Source organism: Hypanus sabinus, chromosome 27 (assembly GCF_030144855.1).
Source record: "Hypanus sabinus isolate sHypSab1 chromosome 27, sHypSab1.hap1, whole genome shotgun sequence".
NCBI classification, from domain to species: domain Eukaryota; kingdom Metazoa; phylum Chordata; class Chondrichthyes; order Myliobatiformes; family Dasyatidae; genus Hypanus; species Hypanus sabinus.
In genome coordinates this window covers 46,907,740-46,929,657 of record NC_082732.1, presented here as the reverse complement: position 1 = coordinate 46,929,657, position 21,918 = coordinate 46,907,740, and the positions used below count along the sequence as shown (strand labels likewise).

General features: G+C 41.9%; 1 protein-coding gene across 7 annotated transcripts in view; it reads left to right on the top strand.

Moving 5' to 3' along the window:
* Positions 1–21,918, top strand: part of cfap74 (cilia and flagella associated protein 74) — a 460,813-nt gene that overhangs the window by 174,217 nt on the left and 264,678 nt on the right. For all 7 annotated transcript variants that reach the window (XM_059952433.1, XM_059952430.1, XM_059952431.1 and 4 more), the window contains 2 exons: positions 859–961; positions 13,278–13,432. In XM_059952433.1, the coding sequence (XP_059808416.1) occupies positions 859–961; positions 13,278–13,432 (258 nt within the window). The remainder of the gene's footprint in view (positions 1–858; positions 962–13,277; positions 13,433–21,918) is intronic.

Genomic DNA, 21,918 nt, shown 5'->3' with positions numbered 1-21,918 from the left:
ACTGAGTTACCGAGAAAGGTAGAATAGGTTATGATTTTATTCCCTGGAGTGTAGAAGAATGAGGGGAGACTTGATAGAGGTATATAACATTATGATGGGTATAGATAGAGTGAATGCAAGCAGGTTTTTTTCCATTGAGGCTAGGGGAGAAAAAAACCCAGAGGACATGGGTTAAGGGTGAAGGGGGAAAAGTTTAAAAAGAACATGGGGGTGGGGCTTGTACACACAGAGAGTGGTGGGAGTGTGGAATGAGCTGCCAGATGAAGTGGTAAATGCGGGCTCACTTTTAACATTTAAGAAAAACTTGAACAGGTACATGAATGAGAAGTGTATGGAGGGATATGGGCCAGGTGCAGGTCAGTGGGACTAGGCAGAAAAATGGTTCGGCACAGCCAAGAAGGGCCAAAAGGCCTGTTTCTGTGCTGTAATGTTCTATTGGTTCTATAGTTCTATGGGGTGGTTTTGAGTATTTTAGAAACTGCTGGCTTCCTGGGATTTTTATGTACAATAGTCTCTCGCGTTTACAGAGAATGACGTGGAAAACAAAACAACATCCAATGAGTGGCAGTTCTGTGGGTGAAACACTTTGTTATTGAGAGAGGTCAGGGGAGAATGGCCAGACTGGTTCAATCTGATAGGAATGTGACAGTAACTCAAATAACTATGGGTTGTGCAGAAGGACATCTCTGAATGCATTTCACATCGAATCTTGAAGTGGATGGACTACTGCAGCAGAAGATAATAAATATACACTCAGTGGCCACTTTATTAGGTACAAGAGGTACCTAATAGGCCACTGAGTGTGAATAGAAATAGTTATAAAAATAAGCTATTAAATTTACAACTTACTTTATTTAGAGTTCGTAAAGAACAAGCTGAACAAGAGCTACAGATAAAAGAAGATCTGGAGAAGAGAATGCAAAGTGTACTGTCACTGAAGAAGAACATCGAGTTAAGCCAAGTAAGTGATGCTTTGATATCCAAATTTATAAAGAGATCCAAATTGCAACATTTTTATTAATTGACAGAAGTTTAATCACAGGGCAATCAAAATCCATAATATAATATAGTCTACTATCATGACATCTTACTTCCTTATTGATTAAACAACTTTCCAGGTGTATTTTGTATGCATATCTCCCTAAGTGATGAGCTTCAACTTCAGAGTGAAATTCTGATATTTCCCACAGAGAATACAGGTAGTCTCTGGAGTACACAAGTGTTCCATTCCTGAGAACTATCCTGATTATTCCTGATTGCAGCAATGAAAAAAGAGCATGACCTGGGTGCATGTTCCTGGGAGCCAGTAATATTGTTGGAACTCCAATATGGTGTTTGATAATGTAGGGTTACCTACATGTGGTAGTGTTTACAAGTAGATGCTGTACTTGGCATTCTTGGTGACCGAGATTGCAAGTTTGAAAGATCAGAATCAGAATTAATATTACCAGCATTTGTTATGAAACTTATTGTTATGTGGGAGCAGTACATTGCAATGCATAGTAAAAAAAACCTCTAACTTACAATAAGATATATATATATATATATAAGTCATGCAAAAAGAAAAAAAGGGAGATACAGAAGTTCATTGTCTATTCAGAATTCTGATAGTGGAGGGACAGAAGCTGTTCTTAAAACATAGAGTGTGTGTCTTCAGACTCTTGTGTCACCTCCTTGATGGTAACAATGAGAAGATGCTGCTGGAAAAAGTAGCTGCTGTCCTTGGTCTTCTCAGTGGCTGAGTTTGCAGCTTTTGAAGATGCTTTTAGAAAGGTCTGGGGTTTGAACCACCACAGCATTTTGCTGTACACACAGCAAAGTGTCCTGCATTGGAGGAGGAAGGGAAGGAAGGTTTAGGGTAATTTGAGGTGTCAGTCAGTGGGCTGCCTGTTCTGGGAGGTACTGGAAATTAATAATACTTCACTCAGCCAAACAGTGAAGGATATTCTACCATGATCTTGATTCATGCCTTTTAGACGGAAGGAAGGCCCTGGGAATCAGGAAATACATGACTCCCTGCAACGTAGCCAGTCTCTGACCTGTTCCTGTGGTTGGCCAGTGGTGAACCCCAGAATATTAATAAGGTACCCCATACAAGGCTTACTGAGAAAGTAAGGAGACATGGGATCCAAGGGGACATTGCTTTGTGGATCCAGAACTGGCTTGCCCACAGAAGTCAAAGAGTTGTTGTAGACGGCTCATATTCTGCATGGAGGTCGGTCACCAGTGGAGTGTCTCAGGGATCTGCTGTGGGACCCTTACTCTTCATGATTTTTATAAATGACCTGGATGAGGAAATGGAGGGATGGGTTAGTAAGTTTGTTGATAACACAACAGTTGGAGGTGTTGTGGATAGTGTGGAGGGCTGTCAGAGGTTACAGCGGGATATTGATAGGATACAAAACTGGGCTGAGAAGTGGCAGATGAGTTCAACCCAGATAAGTGTGAGGTGGTTCATTTTGGTAGGTCAAATATGATAGCAGAATATAGTATTAATGGTAAGACTCTTGGCAGTGTGCAGGATCAGAGGGATCTTGGGGTCCATAAGACGCTCAAAGCAGCTGCGCAGGTTGACTCTGTGGTTAAGAAAGCATATGGTGTGTTGGCCTTCATCAATCGTGGAATTGAATTTAGGAGCTGAGAGGTAATGTTGTAGCTATATAGGACCTTGGTCAGACCCCATTTAGAGTACTGTGCTCAATTCTGGTCGCCTCACTATAGGAAGGATGTGGAAGCCATAGAAAGGGTGCAGAGGAGATTTACAAGGATGTTACCTGGATTGGGGAGCATACTTTAAGAGATTATAGGTTGAGTGAACTCGGCCTTTTCTCCTTGGAGCGAAGGAGGATGAGAGGTGACCTGATAGAGGCATACAAGATGATACTAGACACAAGAATACTACAGCACAGTACAGGCCCTTTGGCCCTCGATGTTGTGCCAACCCATATATTCCTTAAAGAAAGTACTAAACCCACACTAGCCTGTAACCCTCTATTTTTCTTTCATCCATGTGCCTGTCCAAGAAGCTCTTAAGTACCCCTAATGTTTTAGCTTCCACCACCATCCCTGGCAAGTCATTCCAGGCACCCACAAACCTCTGTGTAAAAAAAACTTACCCCTGATGTCTTCCCTAAACTTCGCTCCCTTAACTTTGTACATATGGCCTCTGATGTTTGCTATTGGTGCCCTGGGAAACAGGTACCGGCTATCCACCCTATCTATGCCTCTCATAATCTTGTAGACCTCTATCAAGTCCCCTCTCATTCTTCTACGCTCCAAAGAGAAAAGTCCCAGCTCTGCTAACCTTGCTTCATATGACTTGTTCTCCAATCCATGCAACATCCTGGTAAATCTCCTCTGCACCCTCTCCATAGCTTCCACATCCTTCCTATAATGAGGTGACCAGAACTGAACACAATACTCTAAGTGTGGTCTCACCAGAGATTGTTAGAGTTCCAACATGACCTCTCTGCTCTTGAACTTATTCCCCCTATTAATGAAGCCTAGCTCCCATTGGCCTTTTTAACTATCCTATCAACCTGTGCAGCGACCTTGAGGGATGTATGGATTTGATCCCCAAGGTCCCTCTGTTCATCCATACTCTTAAGTAGCTGACCATTAATTCTGTACTCAGCCTTCTGGTTTCTCTTATATTTCTCTCTTCTCTTATATTGGCCATTCCATCCTGGGTAAAAGTCTCACTGGCTGTTTACTCTATCCATTCCTCTTATAATCTTATGTACCTCTATCAAGTTACCTCTCATCCTCTTGCACTCCAAAGAGAAAACCCTAACCTATCCCCCAAGATATGTAGTATCCTCCTAAATCTCATCTACACCCTTTCTAAAGCTTCCTATAATGAGGCAACCAGAAATGAATGCAATACTCCTACGTGTGATCTAACCAGAGCTTTATAGGGCTGGAGCATTACCTCATGGCTCTTGAACTCAATCCCCTGGCTAATGAAGGGGAACACACCATACACGTTCTTAACCATCCTACCAACTTGCACAGCCACTATGAGGGACAATGGCTGTGGACCCCAAGATCCCCCTGTTCCTTCTATTGATGGTGAATCAACAGGTTCAAAGCTCATTGATCACGGCTCTTGAACTCAGTTTCTCACCTAACAAAGGCCAACACACCATATACTTTCTTAACCACTTCTATCAAATTGTGCAGCATTTTTGAGGGATCAGTGACTGGTGGACCCTCAGATCTCTCTGTTCCTCCTTTAGATAGTAGATCAGCAGGTTCAGGGAGCAACACTTCATATTTCATCTGGGTAGCCTCTAACCTGAACATCATTTCTCTAACTTCTAGTAATTTCTCCCCTTTCTGCTTCCCTCTTTGTCCATTCCCCATTCTCCCCTTCCTCTCCTCCTCACCTGCCTATCACCTCTGTCGTGCCCCTCCTCCTTCTCTTTCTCCCATAGTCAATTCTCTCCTATCATATCTCCTCTTCTTCAGCCCTTTGCCTTTTCCACCTATCATCTCCCAACCTCTAAGTTCATCCTTCCCCCCCCACCCCCATTCACCCACCTTCTCCCTCACTTGGCTTCACCTAGCACCTACAAGCTTGTACACTTTTGCCTCCCTTACCTTCTTATTCTGTCATCTTCCTTCTTTCTTTCTAGTCCTGATGAAGGGTCTTGGCCCAAAATATTGACCGTTTATTCTCCTCCATTGATGCTGCTTGACCTGCTGAGTTCCCTTATTTTAACACAGAGTGATGATTGCATGGAACTCTCTGCCAGGAGTGGTGGTAGAGGCAGATGCATTAGAGACATTCAAGAATCTTGTAGATAAGCACAAGAATTATAGAATAATGGAGGGCTATGTGGGAAGGAAGGGGTAAATTCATCTTAGAGTAGGTTATGTATGGTAAGGCCATATCTTATGGCCTTATAGTAAGGTCGGCACAACATTGTGGTCTGAAGGACCTGTACTGCACTATAATGTTCTATATCCTATGTTCTCTACCAACAAAAGTCTAAGAACTCATATAACCATATAACAATCACAGCACGGAAACAGGCCATCTTGGCCCTACTAGTCAGTGCCGAACCCTTAATCTCACCTAGTCCCACCTACCCGCACTCAGCCCATAACCCTCCACTCCTTTCCTGTCCATATACCTATCCAATTTTACCTTAAATGACACAACTGAACTGGCCTCAACTACTTCTACAGGAAGCTCATTCCACACAGCTATCACTCTTTGAGTAAAGAAATACCCCCTCGTGTTTCCCTTAAACTTCTGCCCCCTAACTCTCAAATCATGTCCTCTAGTTTGAATCTCCCCTACTCTCAATGGAAACAGCCTGTTCACATCAACTCTTTCTATCCCTCTCAAAATTTTAAATACCTCGATCAAATCCCCCCTCAACCTTCTACGCTCCAATGAATAGAGACCTAACTTGTTCAACCTTTCTCTGTAACTTAATTGCTGAAACCCAGGTAACATCCTAGTAAATCGTCTCTGCACTCTCTCTAATTTATTGATATGTTTCCTATAATTCGGTGACCAGAACTGCACACAATATTCCAAATTGGGCCTTACCAATGCCTTGTACAACTTTAGCATTACATCCCAACTTCTGTACTCAATGCTTTGATTTATAAAGGCCAGCGTTCCAAAAGCCTTCTTCACCACCCTATCTACATGAGACTCCACTTTCAGGGAACTATGCACAGTTATTCCTAGATCTCTCTGTTCCTCTGCATTCCTCAATGCCCTACCATTTACTCTGTATGTTCTATTTGGATTATTCCTGCCAAAATGTAGAACCTCATACTTCTCAGCATTAAACTCCATCTGCCAACGTTCAGCCCATTCTTCTAACCGGCATAAATCTCCCTGCAAACTTTGAAAATCCACCTCATTATCCACAACACCTCCTACCTTAGTATCATCGGCATACTTACTAATCCAATTTACCACCCCTTCATCCAGATCATTTATGTATATTACAAACAACATTTTGCCCAAAACAGATCCCTGAGGCACCCCGCTAGTCACCGGCCTCCATCCTGAATAAACAATTATCCACCACTACTCTCTGGCATCTCCCATCTAGCCACTGTTGAATCCATTTTATTACTCCAGCATTAATACCTAACGACTGAACCTTCTTAACTAACCTTCCATGTGGAACTTTGTCAAAGGCTTTGCTGAAGTCCAAATAGACTACATCCACTGCCTTACCCTCATCAACATTCCTCGTAACTTCTTCAAAAAATTCAATAAGGTTTGTCAAACATGACCTTCCACGCACAAATCCATGCTGGCTACTTCTAATCAGATCCCGTCTATCCAGATAATTATAAATACTATCTCTAAGAATACTTTCCATTAATTTACCCACCACTGATGTCAAACTGACAGGTCTATAATTGCTAGGCTTCCTTCTAGAACCCTTTTTAAACAATGGAACCACATGAGCAATACGCCAATCCTCCGGCACAATCCCCGTTTCTAATGACATCTTAAAGATCTCCGTCAGAGCTCCTGCTATTTCTACACAAACTTCCCTCAAGGCACAAACTTTCCTCAAGGTCCTGGGGAATATCCTGTCAGGACCTGGAGATTTATCCACTTTTAAATTTCTTAAACGCGCCAGTACCTCCACCTCTTTAATTGTCATAGGTTTCATAACTTCCTTACTTGTTTCCCACACCTTAGACAATTCAATATCCTTCTCCTTAGTGAATACCGAAGAGAAGAAATCATTCAAAATCTCTCCCATCTCCCTCGGTTCCACACATAGCTGACCACTCTGATTCTCTAAGGGGCCAATTTTATCCCTCACTATCCTCTTGCTTTTAATATAACTCTAGAAACCTTTTGGATTTACTTTCACCTTATTTGCCAAACCAACCTCGTATCTTCTTTTAGGTTTTCTAATCTCTTTCTTAAGATTCCTTTTACATTCTTTATATTCCTCGAGCAATTCCTTTACTCCATGCTGCCTATATCTATTGTAGACATCCCTCTTTTTCTGAACCAAATTTCTAATATCCCTTGAAAACCATGGTGCTCTCAAACCTTTAACCTTTCCTTTCACCCTAACAGGAACATAAAGATTCTGTACCCTCATAATTTCACCCTTAAATGACCTCCATTTCTCTATTACATCCTTCCCATAAAACAACTTGACCCAATCCACTCTCTCTAAATCCCTTCGCATCCCCTCAAAGTTAGCCTTTCTCCAATCAAAAATCTCAACTCTAGGTCCAGTCCTGTCCTTCTCCATAATTATATTGAAGCTAATGCTATTGTGATCACTGGACCCGAAGTGCTCCCCAACACATACATCTGTCAGCTGGCCTATCGCATTCCCTAACAGGAGATCCAACACTGCCCCATCTCTAGTCGGTACTTCTATGTATTGTTGCAAAAAACTATCCTGCACACATTTCACAAACTCTAAACCATCCAGCCCTTTTACAGAATGAGCTTCCCAGTCTACGTGTGGAAAATTAAAATCTCCCACAATCACCACCTTGTGTTTACTACAAATATCTGCTATCTCCTTACACATTTGCTCTTCCAACTCACGCACCCCATTAGGTGGCCAATAATACACTCCTGTCAGTGTTACTGCACCTTTCCCATTCTTCAATTCCACCCAAATGGTCTCCCTAGTGGAGCTCTCTAATCTATCCTTCCAAAGCACCGCCATAAGATTTTCTCGGACAAGCAATGCAACACCTCCTCCTCTGGCCCCTCCTACTCTATCACACCTGAAGCAACTAAATCCAGGAATATTTAGTTGCCAATTACACCCTTCCTGCAACCATGTTTCACTAATAGCTACAACATCATAATTCCAGGTATCAATCCACGCTTTAAGCTCATCCACCTTTCTTACAATGCTCCTAGCATTAAAATAGATACATTTAAGATACTCTCCATCTCCTCCTCTCTTTCCATCCCTAACAATGCATTCAAATTTATTATCCTTTTCTTTCTTCTCCCCTACATCTTCGGGCTGAGCGCAACTCATTCAATCTATATGCAGGAACTGAAAATGACTCATTTGCCGTGCATAGTTTGAATGAATTCTTATACTTTTGCAGGTAGAGAACATAAAACATTCTTGAAGCTTGACATATATACAGAAAGGTGCCAGAAAAAGGCCAGTAACATCATAAAGGATCCCACCCACCGTGCTCGTGGACGATTTGTCCTGGTCCCATCAGGGAGGTGGCTATGTAGAATCCACACCAGGGTTACCAGACTTAACAAGTTTCTTTCTCTAAGCAGTTAGGTCAACCGCCTTACTCCCAACCACCACTATTTTACTATTTCCTGTCAGTCCATAAGACCATAACACATAAGAGCAGAATTAGGCCATTCAGCATATTGAGTGTGCTCTGCCATTCAATCATGGCTAATCCTGGTTCTCACTCAATCCCATATGCCTGCCTTCTCTCCATATCTTTTGATGCCTTGACCAATCAGGAAATGGTGAACTTTTGCCTTAAATATATACATGGGCTTAGCCTCCACTGCAGTCTGTGGCAGAGCATTGCACAGATTCATTACCCTCTGGCTAAAAAAATTCCTCCTCACCTCTGTTCTAAAAGGTCACCCCTCAATTCTGAGGCTGTACCATCTAGCACTGGATACCCCCGGATACCCCCTGTTACAAACCCCATAACTGGGTGTCTTACCAGCAAAGATAGGAGTAGCCGTTGAAGTGTGATGATACTATTTTTAACAGTATTTATTAGTAAAAATACACAAAATAATATCAATGCAAATATACAGATAATATACATCATCAATACTAAAACTAAAAGTGCGGGTATAATAATCATCAATAAGAAATAAGCTCTATCGTTGTCTAGGGGATAATGAATTGTCCAATGGAAATATAAAGTTCAGTTCAGTTCATACAGACTGCAGTCATTGTTGATCATTGTGTGGCAATAGAGAGAGAGAGAGAAAGAAAGCAGTAACAGCTATTAACTTGCCAACTTTCCTTTTACGATCTGGATCCTTCGATTCATTGTTGTTGTGGCCATTCACGTATGACCCCTCCGCGTCCTTTAGCTAGACCGTTCCATGGTGGACTCGTCACCCAGGCCAGGGTGGACACACACACAAGCCCTCCACCGTTCTCGTAGTGTTTCTCCTGGTGCGTCTGAGGGGTGTTCCCCAAACCCTACTTTTATCACTACTCACAGGGTCTCAGATGTCAATCAGGTTGGGATGATGCAATGCCTCAACCAGACCACTCTGGCTGCCCCCTGAGGGGTTTCGATGAATAGTACAGTACTCAATACACAATTCCTTCTCCAAGAGACAATAGCAGTAATCAGTGGTTCCATTCCGTTTTTGTTAGAAGGAGACATTCCACTTTTGTGTATTCTTGCGTTGTCAATAACAACTGCCTTTTCTGTTATCCTGCGTCTGTCTCTCTCATTACTGACATGCTGCGTATCTCTTTCATTTCTTGGGTATCAGACCCGAAATAATAGCGAGTTTGCGATTCTTAAAAGAAAGGGGGGGCGGGCATGGGTGATTCTGTACCCTTCTGCCTGTCAGAGTTGCTCCTCATTTGTAACACCCCACCATAGGAAACACCCACTCCGCATCCACAGTATCTAATCCCTTCCACATTCAGTAGGTTTCAATGACATCCCCATGCATTCTTCTAAATTCCAGTGAGTACAGGCCCAAAGCTACCAAACACTCCTCATATGTTAACCTTTTCATTCCTGGAATTGTCCTCATGAACCTCACTCCAATGCATCCATTATCTCTTCAGCAGGCTCTTTTGGGACTCTGGGGTGTAGTCCATCTGGTCCAGGAGACTTATTCACCTTAAGACCTCTGAGTTTGCCAAGCATTTTTTCCTTTGTAATAGCAATAGGTCTCACTCTTGCTCTTGGGCCCCTGGCACACTGCTAGTGTCTTCCACAGTGAAGACAGATGCAAAGTACCCATTAAGTTCATCTGCCATTTCTTTGTCCCCCATTAGTCACCAGCATAATTTCCCAGTGGTCCAATATCAACTCTCACCTTATGTACAGCCACACCTGTGCCTCATGTCACTTTATGGACATACAGTTCCTACAAGTATTCACCCCACTTGGAAGTTTTCATGTTTTATTGCTTTACAACATTGAATTATAATAGATTTAATTTGTGGAAGTAGGTGACTGGAAGAATTGAATCAGTCCATGATTGAATGGCGGAGCAGACTCGATGGGCCAAATGGCTTACTTCTGCTCAAAATATAAAAAAACTTCATCCCCTTCAAGTCAGTATTTAGTAGAGGCACCTTTGGCAGCATTTATAGCCTTGAGTCTGTGTGGATAGGTCTCTATAAGTTTTGCATATCTGTATACTGCAATTTTTCCCCATTCTTCTTTTCAGAACTGATCAAGCTTTGTCATATTGCATGAGGGTCGTGAGTTAACAGCCCTTTTCAAGTTTAGCCACAAATTCTCAACTGGATTGATATCTGGACTCTGAATTAGCTACTTAAGGATATTAATGTTGTTGTTTTTAAGCCATTCCTGTGTTGCTTTGGCTTTATGTTTGGGATCATTGTCTTAATGGAAAACAAATCTGCTTCCAAGCCACAGTTCTCCTGCAGACTGTATCAGGTTTTCCTCCAGATTTCCCTGTATTTCGCTGCATTTGTTTTACCTTCTACCTTCAGAAGCACACCAAAGCCTGCTTACAGTAAAGCATCCCCACAGCATGATGCAGCCAGTACCATGCTTCACAGAAGGGGTGGTGTATTTTTGACAACGTGCAGCTTCTGGCCTATGCCAAACATAGCATATAGTCTGATGGTCAAAAACCTCAATTTTGGTTTCCTCAGACCATAGAACCCTCTTTCAGCTGACATCAGAGTCTCCCACGTGCCTTCTGGCAAACTCCAGCTAAGCTTTCATGTGAGTTTTTTCCAGCAGTGGCTTTCTCTTTGCCAATCCCCCGTAAAGCTGCGACTGGTGAAGCATCCAGGCAACAGTTGTCGTATGCACGGCCTTTCCCATCTCAGCCACAGAAGCTTGTAACTCCTCCAGAATTGTCATAGGTCTGTTGGTGGCCTCCCTTACTTGTACGGTTCACTCAGTTTTCGAGGATGGCCTGCTCTAGGCAGATTTACAGCTTAGACCCCCTCCAGTTCACCTATCAGCCCCGACTAGGAATTGAGGATACCATCGTCTACCTGCTGAACCGTGTCTACGCCCACCTGGACAAGCCGGCGAGCACTGTGAGGGTCATATTTTTTGACTTCTCCAGTGCGTTCAACACCATCCGCCCTGCTCTGCTGGGTGAGAAGCTGACAGTGATGCAGGTGGATGCTTCCCTGGTGTCATGGATTATTGATTACCTGACTGGGAGACCACAAAACATGCACTTGCAACACTGTGTGTCAGACAGAGTGGTCAGCAGCACTGGGGCTCCACAGGGGACTGTCCTGTCTCCCTTTCTCTTTACCATCTACACCTCGGACTTCAACTACAACACTACAAGTATTGCCATCTTCAGAAGTTTTCTGATAACTCTGCCATAGTTGGATGCATCAGCAAGGGAGATGAGACTGAGTACAGGGCTACGGTTGGAAACCTTGTCACATAGTGCGAGCAGAATCATCTGCAGCTTAATGTGAAAAAGGCTAGGGAGCTGGTGGTGGACCTGAGGAGGGGTAAGGCACCGGTGACCTCTGTTTCCATCCAAGAGGAGGATTATAAGTACCTGGGGATACGAATGGGCTATAAACTGGACTGGTCAAAGAACACTAAGGCTGTCTACAAGAAGGGTCAGAGCCGTCTCTACTTCCTGACGAGACTGAGGTCCTTTAACATCTGCCAGATGATGCTGAGGATGCTCTATGAGGCTGTGGTGGCCAGTGCTATCATGTTTGCTGTTGTGTGCTGGGGCAGCAGGCTGAGGGTAGCAGACACCAACAGAATCAACAAACTCATTCGTAAGGCCAGTGATGTTGTGGGGGTGGAACTGGACTCTCTGATGGTGGTGTCTGAAAAGAGGATGCTGTCCAAGTTGCATGCCATCTTGGACAATGACTCCCATCCACTCCATAATGGACTGGTTAGGCACAGGAGTACATTCAGCCAGAGACTCATTCCACCGAGATGTAACACTGAGAGTCATAGGAAGTCATTCCCACCTGTGGCCATCAAACTTTACAGCTCCTCCTTGGAGTGTCAGACACCCTGAGCCAATAGGCTGGTCCTGGACTTATTTCCACTTGGCATGATTAACTTATTATTATTTAATTATTTATGGTTTTATACTGCTATATTTCTTCACTAGTCTTAGTTGGTGTAGCTGTAATGAAACTTAATTTCCCTCGGGATCAATAAAGTATGTCTGTCTGTCTGCCATGTTCTTTCCATTTCTTGACCATTGACTTAACTGTACTCCAAGGGATATCCAGTGATTTGGATATTTTCTCATATCTATTTCCTGACCTGTGCTTTTCAATAATCTTTTTGCTGAGTTGCTTGGAGTGTTCTTTTGCCTTAATGGTGTAGCTTTTGTCAGGATACTGACTCACCAGCATTTGGACCTTCCAGATACAGGTGTATTTTTACTACAATCAATTGAAACACCCTGACTGCACGCAGGTGATCTCCATTTAGCTACTTATGTGACTCCAAAAACCAATTGGCTGCACCAGTGATGATTTGGTGTGTTATATTAAAGGGGGTGAATACTTATGCAATCAATTATTTTTCTGTTTTATATTTGTATTTAATTTAGATTACTTTGTAGAGATCTGTTTTCACTTTGACACAAAAGAGTCTTTTTCTGTTGATCAGTGTCAAAAAAGCCAAATTAAATCCACTGTGATTCAATGTTGTAAAACAATAAAACATGAAAACTTCCAAGGGGGCCGAATACTTTTTATAGACACGGTGTAATCAATCTATGAATATAAGCTATTTTATGTATTTATATTTACTTTTTATTATTGTGTGTTTTATTGTGTTTTTTCTTGTGCGGCATCAGATCTGGAGTAATAATTATTTCATTCTCCTTTACTAGAAGTGACATTAAATAATTTCAAATATTGAATTTTGAATCTTAATTTTCCCTGTGTACAACTTGTATTGTTCATACTAACTATAGATCTGAGCCTCATGAATCAGTGACTCTGTGGACACGTTCACTGAGCCATGTTCCTATCATCTTTGCACTTGCAGCAGAGATACAACGAATGTAGATTGCAAGTTTTTTCAGATTTCAAAGTTAGTAAGTTACAGCATAAACCTCTTGCACACAGGAAAATCAACGAACAATACAGCTGAGGAGAAAAGCTTTGGCCGAAGCAGAGAAACAAAAGCAGAAAGTAGAAGAAACCATGATGTTAGAGAGTGGTATTGCTCAACAATTTATGATACATGCAAAGCTACAGCAAGAATTTGAGAAAAAGAAACGGTGAGTATATGGTTGTTCAACAACCTAACGTTCCGTTCCTACTGTCCACTCAGAATTTTATTATACACTAACTGCCAGGAACACATTTCAAAGTTTTGAAATCCCTTTACATATAGCAGCTGCCCCAATTAGTAGAAGTTTTATGGAAATAGTTATAAAGGTTTTAAAAAAAACAAACTACTATTTAACCAACTAAGAAGTTATGTATTTAAATGAAATACAGAACAAATTAGAACACTACCAATACTACTGTTGTAGTATAAAACTGTTTTAGTTCCTAATAGTTATCAACAGAGGAATTCCTCCAGTGCATGTTGCCATGTTCTTTTGATGGACTATAAATGAACAAAATCAACACAGATAATACCTAGTGCAGATAATGGGCTGCCCTCATACAATGCTATTGATGACTGCATCCTCGAAATCTTCATTTTGATCGTAACATTTAAGATGATTGTCGATATCTCTCCGTCAATGTCCAAAAAACAAAAGAGTTGATTGTGGATTACATGAGGAACGGAGATAGGTTCACCCCAATAAACATCAGTGGGACTGCAGTTGAGAGGGAGAGTAGTTTCAAGTTTCGCAGTATACACATCATTAAAGATCTCACCTGGACTGTACATACTAGCTGTATGGCAAAAACAGCACAACAGTGTCTCTTCTACCTCAGGCAACTGAAGAATTTGGCATGAGCCCACAAATCCTCAAGACCTTCTACAGGGGCAGCATCGAGAGCATCCTGACTGACTGTATCACTTCCTGTTAAGGGATCTCCACCAACCTTGATCGCTTGGCACTGCAGAAAGTGATATGGACAGCCCAGCGCATCTGTGGACATGAACTTCCCTTCACTGAGGATGTTTACAGCTGCAGAAGGCATGGAAAATCATTGGGGACACCAGTCACCCCAACCAAAAACTGTTTCAGCTACTTACATTTGCAAATGATACTGTAGTATAAAAGCCAGGACCAACAGACTATTGGACAGCTTCTTTCTACAAGCCATTGGACTTAAAAATTCATGTCTTTCCATTGTGACAGTCATAACGCAAAGATTTTTACTACCTCATATTGTGGGATGGATGTAAAATTTAAATAAGTTCAAATTCTTCATAGGTCCTAACTTGTTGAAGTAGTGAAATCATTTTATTTTCACTTCCACCTGTTTCTGGCGTTTCCAAGCCTGAATGCTTAAAACTGCAGTGAGCTAACCAGTTCTAAATTGTCTTACTGCTTATTTCTCACCAACTTCAGTGACAAAAATCACTGCTTTCTGAAAACACATGCAATTTACACTATTTAAAAAACTGTTCAGACTAGGCACATTACAGTGTCTAATGGCCACATAATTTCATGTGACCCATGCTAGTTAGAAACTGTTCGGCAACAGTCTCCTGGCCCAATCAAGTGGCATAGTGTTCCAAATAAATAAAATAAATCCTGCCTATTTTCTCAGTTGTTTTCGTTTTTTAAGAGTTATCCCAAATAAGCAGGTGCCTCGATTAACCAATGGCCCAATTAACCAGAATACACCGTATTTTAGATTTGTGTTTAAAAGTTAACAATAGAGATAAGAGAAGGGATCCAGCAGGAACAAGTCCTTCTGCAGAAAGTTTTTGGCAAATAGAGTTTATAAACCTTGGAAGACCAAGATAGAATTCACATCTGTACATGAACCAGTGAATTAAACTTAAGGAAGGAATATGTAGTAAACAGTGTTTGGTACGGAGCTTAGTGTAAGCAGCAAGCTAAATCACAGCATATAGCTGTTGAATTAGGCTGTATGATTTTTATTTTCTTTGCAATATAAATTTCTTTTGCCAGTTTGTATTTTATATAGTTACCTATGTAAATGCTGTTGTTCATTGTGTTTCATAGTGAACATAGGACATAGATATCTACAGCACATTAAAGGGCCTTTGGCCCACAATGTTGTGCCAATCTTGTAACCTACTCTAGAATCTACCTAGATTTACCCTACCACATAGCCCTCTATTTTTCTAAGCTCCATGTATCTCTCTAAGAGTCTCTTAAAAAACCCTTTTGTAACCACCACATTGTTGTGCTCGTAGTTCTTCAGTCTCTTTCTTGTAGCTTCTTGGGTATCCCATGGTAGTTTAGGGATTAGCATGATGTTATTACAGCTCAGGGCATCAGAGTTTGGAGTTCATTTCTGGCACTGTCTGGAAGGAGTTTGTACGTTCTCCATATGACCACACGTATTTCCTCAGGGTGCTCTGGTTTCCTCCCAAAATCCAAAAACATACTGGTTATTAGGTTAATTGGCCATTATAAATAGTCCTGTAATTAAGCTAGGGTTAACTATAGACAAATTGTTGGGTGGCGTGGCCTGTTCTGCACGGTAACCCTAAATAAATAAATTATTTGAATAGGGGCTATCTGATTAGTTAAACATATATATGGAAATTCTATGCAAATAGCAATCGGGTATGAAAAGAGCACAGCACAGGGCTCAAGCTCTCATTCTTTTCTTCCTTTCCCACTGTTGCTACTTAACCAAACCAATTGGCGGTTGTGTTCAAAGACACTTTCAATCTATCATTGCTAGTCAGAAGTTTCCACCTGCTTCAAAAGGGCAACAATCATAGCAGTGCCCAAGAGCAGAGTGAGCTGCCTTAACTACTATTGTCTAGTAGCACTAACTCTTCAGTGATGAAGCACTTTGAGAGGTTGGTTATGGCTAGAATTAACTGCTGTCTCATCAAGAACCTGGACCCACTGCAATTTGTCTATCACCTCAACTTACGTTGCGCTGCTGTTTATTGACTACAGGTCAAGATTTAATGTAATAATTCCTACAGTTCTGATCTAAAAGCTCCAAAACCTGGACCTCTGTACCTCCCTTGTAACTGGATCCTTGACTTCCTCACCTTAAGATTATAGCCTTTGGCAATTGGAAATATCATCTCCACCTCACTGGCACTGGCACACCTCAAGGATGTGTGCTTAGCCCACTGCTCTACTCCCATGACAGTGTGGCTAGGCACAACTTTAATGCTATCTATAACTTTGCTGACCACACAACTGTTGATGGTGATGAGAAGGCGTATAGGAGCAACAACCTTGCGTTCAATGTCAGTAAGGGTGGTGAATCTGTGAAATTCATTGTTATAGATGGCTGTGGAAGTCAAGTCATTGGGTTTAGTTAAAGTGGTGGTTGATAGGTTCTTGATTAGTAAGGGCATCAAAGCTTACAGGGAGAAGGAGAATGGGGTTGAGAGGGGTAATGAATAAAACATTGGATTAGCTGAGCTGACTTGATATGTCAAATGGTGGTGAATTTGTGGAATTTCTTACTACAGTTGGGTGTGGAGGCCAGGTTGTTGGGTGTATGTAAGGCAGCAATTGATTGGTTCCTGACTGGCCATGGCATCAAAGGTTACAGTGAGTGCCAGAGAGTGGGGCTGAGGAGGGGGAGAAAGGATCAGCCATGACTGAATGTCAAAGCAGACTTGATTAGCTAAATGTCCTAGTTCTGCTCCTATGTCTTAAGGTTTTATGGTTCTACAGTACTGTGTAAAAGCCTTAGGCAGATATATGTAGCTCGGGTGCCTAAGACTTTTGCATAGTACTATAGTAATTTTACGTACTGCACTGTATTGCTGCAAAATAAAACAAATTTTGTGACATATGTGAGTGATGATACAGTGGTATGCAAGGCACCCCTTGTCAAAATTATAAATGTCCTCAAAGGAGGGAAGTTGACATCCACAGATGTGTTGGGCTGTCCATACCACTCTCTGAAGTGCCTAGTGATCAAGGTTGGTACAGTTCCCAAACCAGGCAGTGATATAGCCAGTCAAGATGCTGTCACTGGTGCACCTACAAAAGCTCGAGGACTTGGGGGTCTTTGCCAAATTTCTTCAGTCGCCTGAGGTGGAAGAGATGCTGTTGTGGTTATTTTTGCCACAAAGCCAGTGTGTGCTGTCCCAGTGAGATCATCAGTAATGTGCATACCGAGGAACTTGCAACTACTCACCCTCTCAACTGCAGACCCATTGATGTTGATTGGGCTGATTTATCTACATTCAAACCTTTCAGTTTCCAAGCACGTTCTCCCCAGTAATGGCAATTTCACTCAAATCTGCCTCCTGACACTCCTGATCTTCTGACATACAGATCGTGTCTGCCACAGTGAAGACTGATACAAAATTGTTATGAAACTCTCGAACATTTTATGCTCTGTTGGAACAATGGCTTCACCTGCTGTTTCTATGACTTCCTCATGTCCAGTAATGATTGAAAGATTGCCCATCTCCAGACTGCCGATTCTGCCGTCTCCAACTCTGATGGCCCTCAACACCCATAGTTCGTGATCCCTGCTGCTTCCTGCTTGGACCTCGATTTCATCATATGGCTCCAGATTATGGATCTCACCATCTTCACCCCAGCCCCGACGGGTCTGGGCACCTCTAGATCGGTGACACCAATACCACCAGCATCGGTTCCAACAATCCTGAGTGGATCCAAAACTGAAATTCTGCCACTGTCATTGGTGGTCCACTCACCCCGGACACTTTAGATTGCTAACTGTGTTTCCTCTAGCTCTGGCTCCAGCCTGGACCTTGACCACCAGCACCTCCAGGCCGAGACATTAAGTGCTGCCACTGGACCCCCAGTCTCCCCTTCCCTCACCACAAATCGCCAATCCTGTGTCTCTGTAGCCCCACCATCATCTGTTGGGTCCTCAGTTCCTCTGTCTCCCTCCCACCCTCCATCCCTGAACATCCCAACCCTTTTTTTCTCTGACACTACCATCTCTCTTCCCCCCTCTGAACCCAGCACTAATCTTTATAACATATAACCATAGAACAATTATAGCACGGAAACAGTCCAACTCGGCCCTTCTAATTTGTGCCATGTCTTCACCATTCCCTCTGACCCTTCTCTTCTGAGGCAGAACACTCTGTTCCCAGCAAGGGTCTCACCTTTGTCCCCCTTTACCGTACCTCAGTGAGTTTCTCACCCACCACAACATCAAGCTCTTCTTCTGTCACCTTTAAGCCCACTACCCACTCTGGTTCACTGCCTGGATCTTTTCATCTCAAACTTCCGACAAGACATCAACCACCTCGACTTCAGAACTCCTCTCTGCTCTTCCAATCTTACCGCCTCTGAACGCACTGCCCTCCGCTCTCTCTGTATCAATCCCAACCTTATCATCAAACTTGCAGACAAAGGGGATGCTATTGTAGTGTGGTGCACTGACTTCTGCCTTGCTGAGACCAGGTGGCAACTGTTAGACAGCTCCTCACCTATCCCTCAAAGAGGACCCCACTCCAGACCATCAGAAAACTGTCTCCAATACAATCACTGATCTCATCCACTCTGGAGAACATTCATCCTCTGCCACCCAACATAGTTCCCTTACACTGCATTGCTCACTCCTACATCCTACCCAAGATCCACAAACCAAACTGTCCAGGTAGTCCTGTTGACTCTGCCTGCTTCTGCCCCACTGAACTCATGTCTTCATATCTCGATTCCATTCTATCCCCCTTGGTTTAGTCCCTTCCCTACATCTGCGACACTTCACATGCCCTCAACCTTCTCAGTAACTTGCAATTCCCTGGCCCTGACCGCTTCACCTTCACCATGAATGTTCAATCCCTATATACTTCCATCCCTCATCAAGAAGACCTCGAAGCTCTCCACTTCTTTCTTGACAAAATCCCCCTCCACCACCATCCTCCTCTGTCAAGCAGGACTGGTCTTCACGCTGAACAATTTTTCCTTCATCTCCTCACACTTTTTTCAAACTCGAGGGTAGCCACGGGCACTTGCATGGGCCCCGGATATACCTGCCTCTTCCTTGGCTAGGCAGCACAGACTATATTCAAACCCTTCCCCAGTTATATTCCCCTACTCTACTTCCAAAACATTGAGAACTGCATTAGCGCTATTTCATGCATTCATGCTGAGCTCCTCAATCTTATCAACTTTGCCTCTAACTTCCAGCCTGTCCTTAAATTCACTTGGTGCATTACTGACACTGTCTTCCCCTTTCTCAATCTCTCTATTTTTATCTCTGGAGACAAAATGTTAATTGACATCTTTTATAAACCTACCAATTCCACGATTATCTTGACTATACCTCTTCTCACCCTATCTCCTATAAAAATGCTATTCCCTTTTCTCGGTTCCTTCACCTCCATCATATATTTTCCCAGGACATGGCTTTCCATTCCAGGACATTAGAGATGCACTCCTTCTTTAACAAATGAGATTTCAATCCCTGCACTATTGATATTGCTTTAACCCATATCTCCTCCATTTCACGTACATTTGCGCTCACCCCATCTTCCCACCACCTTAATAATGATAGAGTTCCTCTTGACATTGTCTGCCACCCCATCAACTTCCACATCCAACCCATTATCCTCTACAACTTCTGCCATCTCCTTAAGTTTTCAGATAGATTTTTGAAAATCTCACAGTGGCGATTGAACCCCGTATTGTTACAGGATCCAGCTTTTGTTAATTTTGTTAAGGAGCAAATTTCTATATTTTTTTGAATTTAATACAACTGAAGGAATGTCAAATCTGGTTATACGGGACACCTTGAAATTTTTTCTTAGGGGACAGATAATCTCATATTCAGCAGCCTTGAGAAAGAAAACTAAAGCGGAATTGTCAGTGCTTATTAATAAAATTAAACAGATAGATAAAGCGTTAAACCTACTGAAGACCTATTTCAGGAAAGGGTCAAACTTCAATCACAGTATGATTTACTTCTGACCTTTCCCATTGAACAGCAAATTTTTAAATCTAAAAATTTATTTTATATGCATGGGGAAAAATCTGCTAAACTTTTAGCGGGTCAGTTGAAGGCTGGGATGGTCAGAAGACGGATTTTAAAAATTCGCCGTCCAGATAGAACAGAAACTTTAGATCCTTATGAAATTAATAAGATATTTATGGACTTTTATTCTAATCTTTATAAATCTGAATTCTCTGATAGTACTATGACTATGAATAAATTTTTGCAAAGGTTAAGCATACCCCAAATTTCGATTCAAGATGCCGATATGTTAGATGCACCTATTAAACAAGAGGAGATAGCCAAGGCTATATTCCTCAATGCCCTACCATTTACCCTGTATGTTCTATTTTGATTATTCCTGCCAAAATGTAGAACCTCACACTTCTCAGCATTAAACTCCATCTGCCAACGTTCAGCCCATTCTTCTAATCGGCATAAATCTCCCTGCAAGCTTTGAAAACCCACCTCATTATCCACAACACCTCCTACCTTAGTATCATCGGCATACTTACTAATCCAATTTACCACCCCATCATCCAGATCATTTATGTATATTACAAACAAAACTTTTGTAACTTTTGTGTAAGACTTTTGCACAGTACTGTATGGTCTTTCTAACTTATGGTCCTATGGTCTAGTAGTCTGATGGCCTAGTGGTCTAATAGTCCTGTGGTCCAATGGTCTAATAGTCTAATGGTCTGATGATTGAACTATATCTCTTGTTCATCTCTGTAGTAGTTCTCCTTGCTTTAGAATGTTAAACATTACATTTGCAAAGATTAGAATTTTATGTGTTAATTGATAAAATGTCTTTTCACTGTCTAACAATAATTTCTGTCGTATAAATACACTAATTTCTTGTGAGATTAATTAAACCAATATTAACAAACATGAACTTTATAAATAGATCATATACCAGCTCTTAATACCCATTTCATGCAATCAGTTCCAACTACCTTTGAAATAATCCATATATGGAGTCACACATATGAACAATGCTAGCATGCTTAAAGACTCTGTGTATTTGTACTAAAAATAGTTTTTCCATTGGCTGAACTATTAATAGTATGCACAAATCCAACATGAAAAAATAAAATAAAATAACTTCCAACTAATAAAAAAAGAGAATCAGAATCAAGTTTAGCTCAGAATCGAGAGAGGCTCCAGTGGATTTAAACTAGATACAAGGGGGGAGGGGAACCAAAGTGTAGGAACAGATGTATGGGAGAAGGAAGAAAAAGAAGATAGTAAAGTTGTTTGCACCGTTAGTGATAAACAGACAGTAAGAGGTGGAGAATTTCTTAAATGCATTTATTTTAATGCTAGGAGCATTGTAAGAAAGGTGGATGAGCTTAATGCGTGGATTGATACCTGGAAATATGATGTTGTAGCTATTAGTGAAACATAATTGCAGGAGGGGTGTGATTGGCAACTAAATAATCCTGGATTTCATTGTTCCAGGTGTGATAGAATCGGAGGGATAAGAGGGGGAGGTATTGCATTGCTTGTCAGAGAAAATATTACTGTGGTGATCTGGCAGGATAGATTAGAGGGCTCATCTAGAGAGGCTATTTGGGTGGAATTGAAGAATGAGAAAGGTGTAGTAACACTTATAGGGGTGTATTATAGACCACCTAATGGGGAGCGAGAATTGGAAGAGCAAATTTGTAAGGAGATAGCAGATATTTGTATTAAGCAC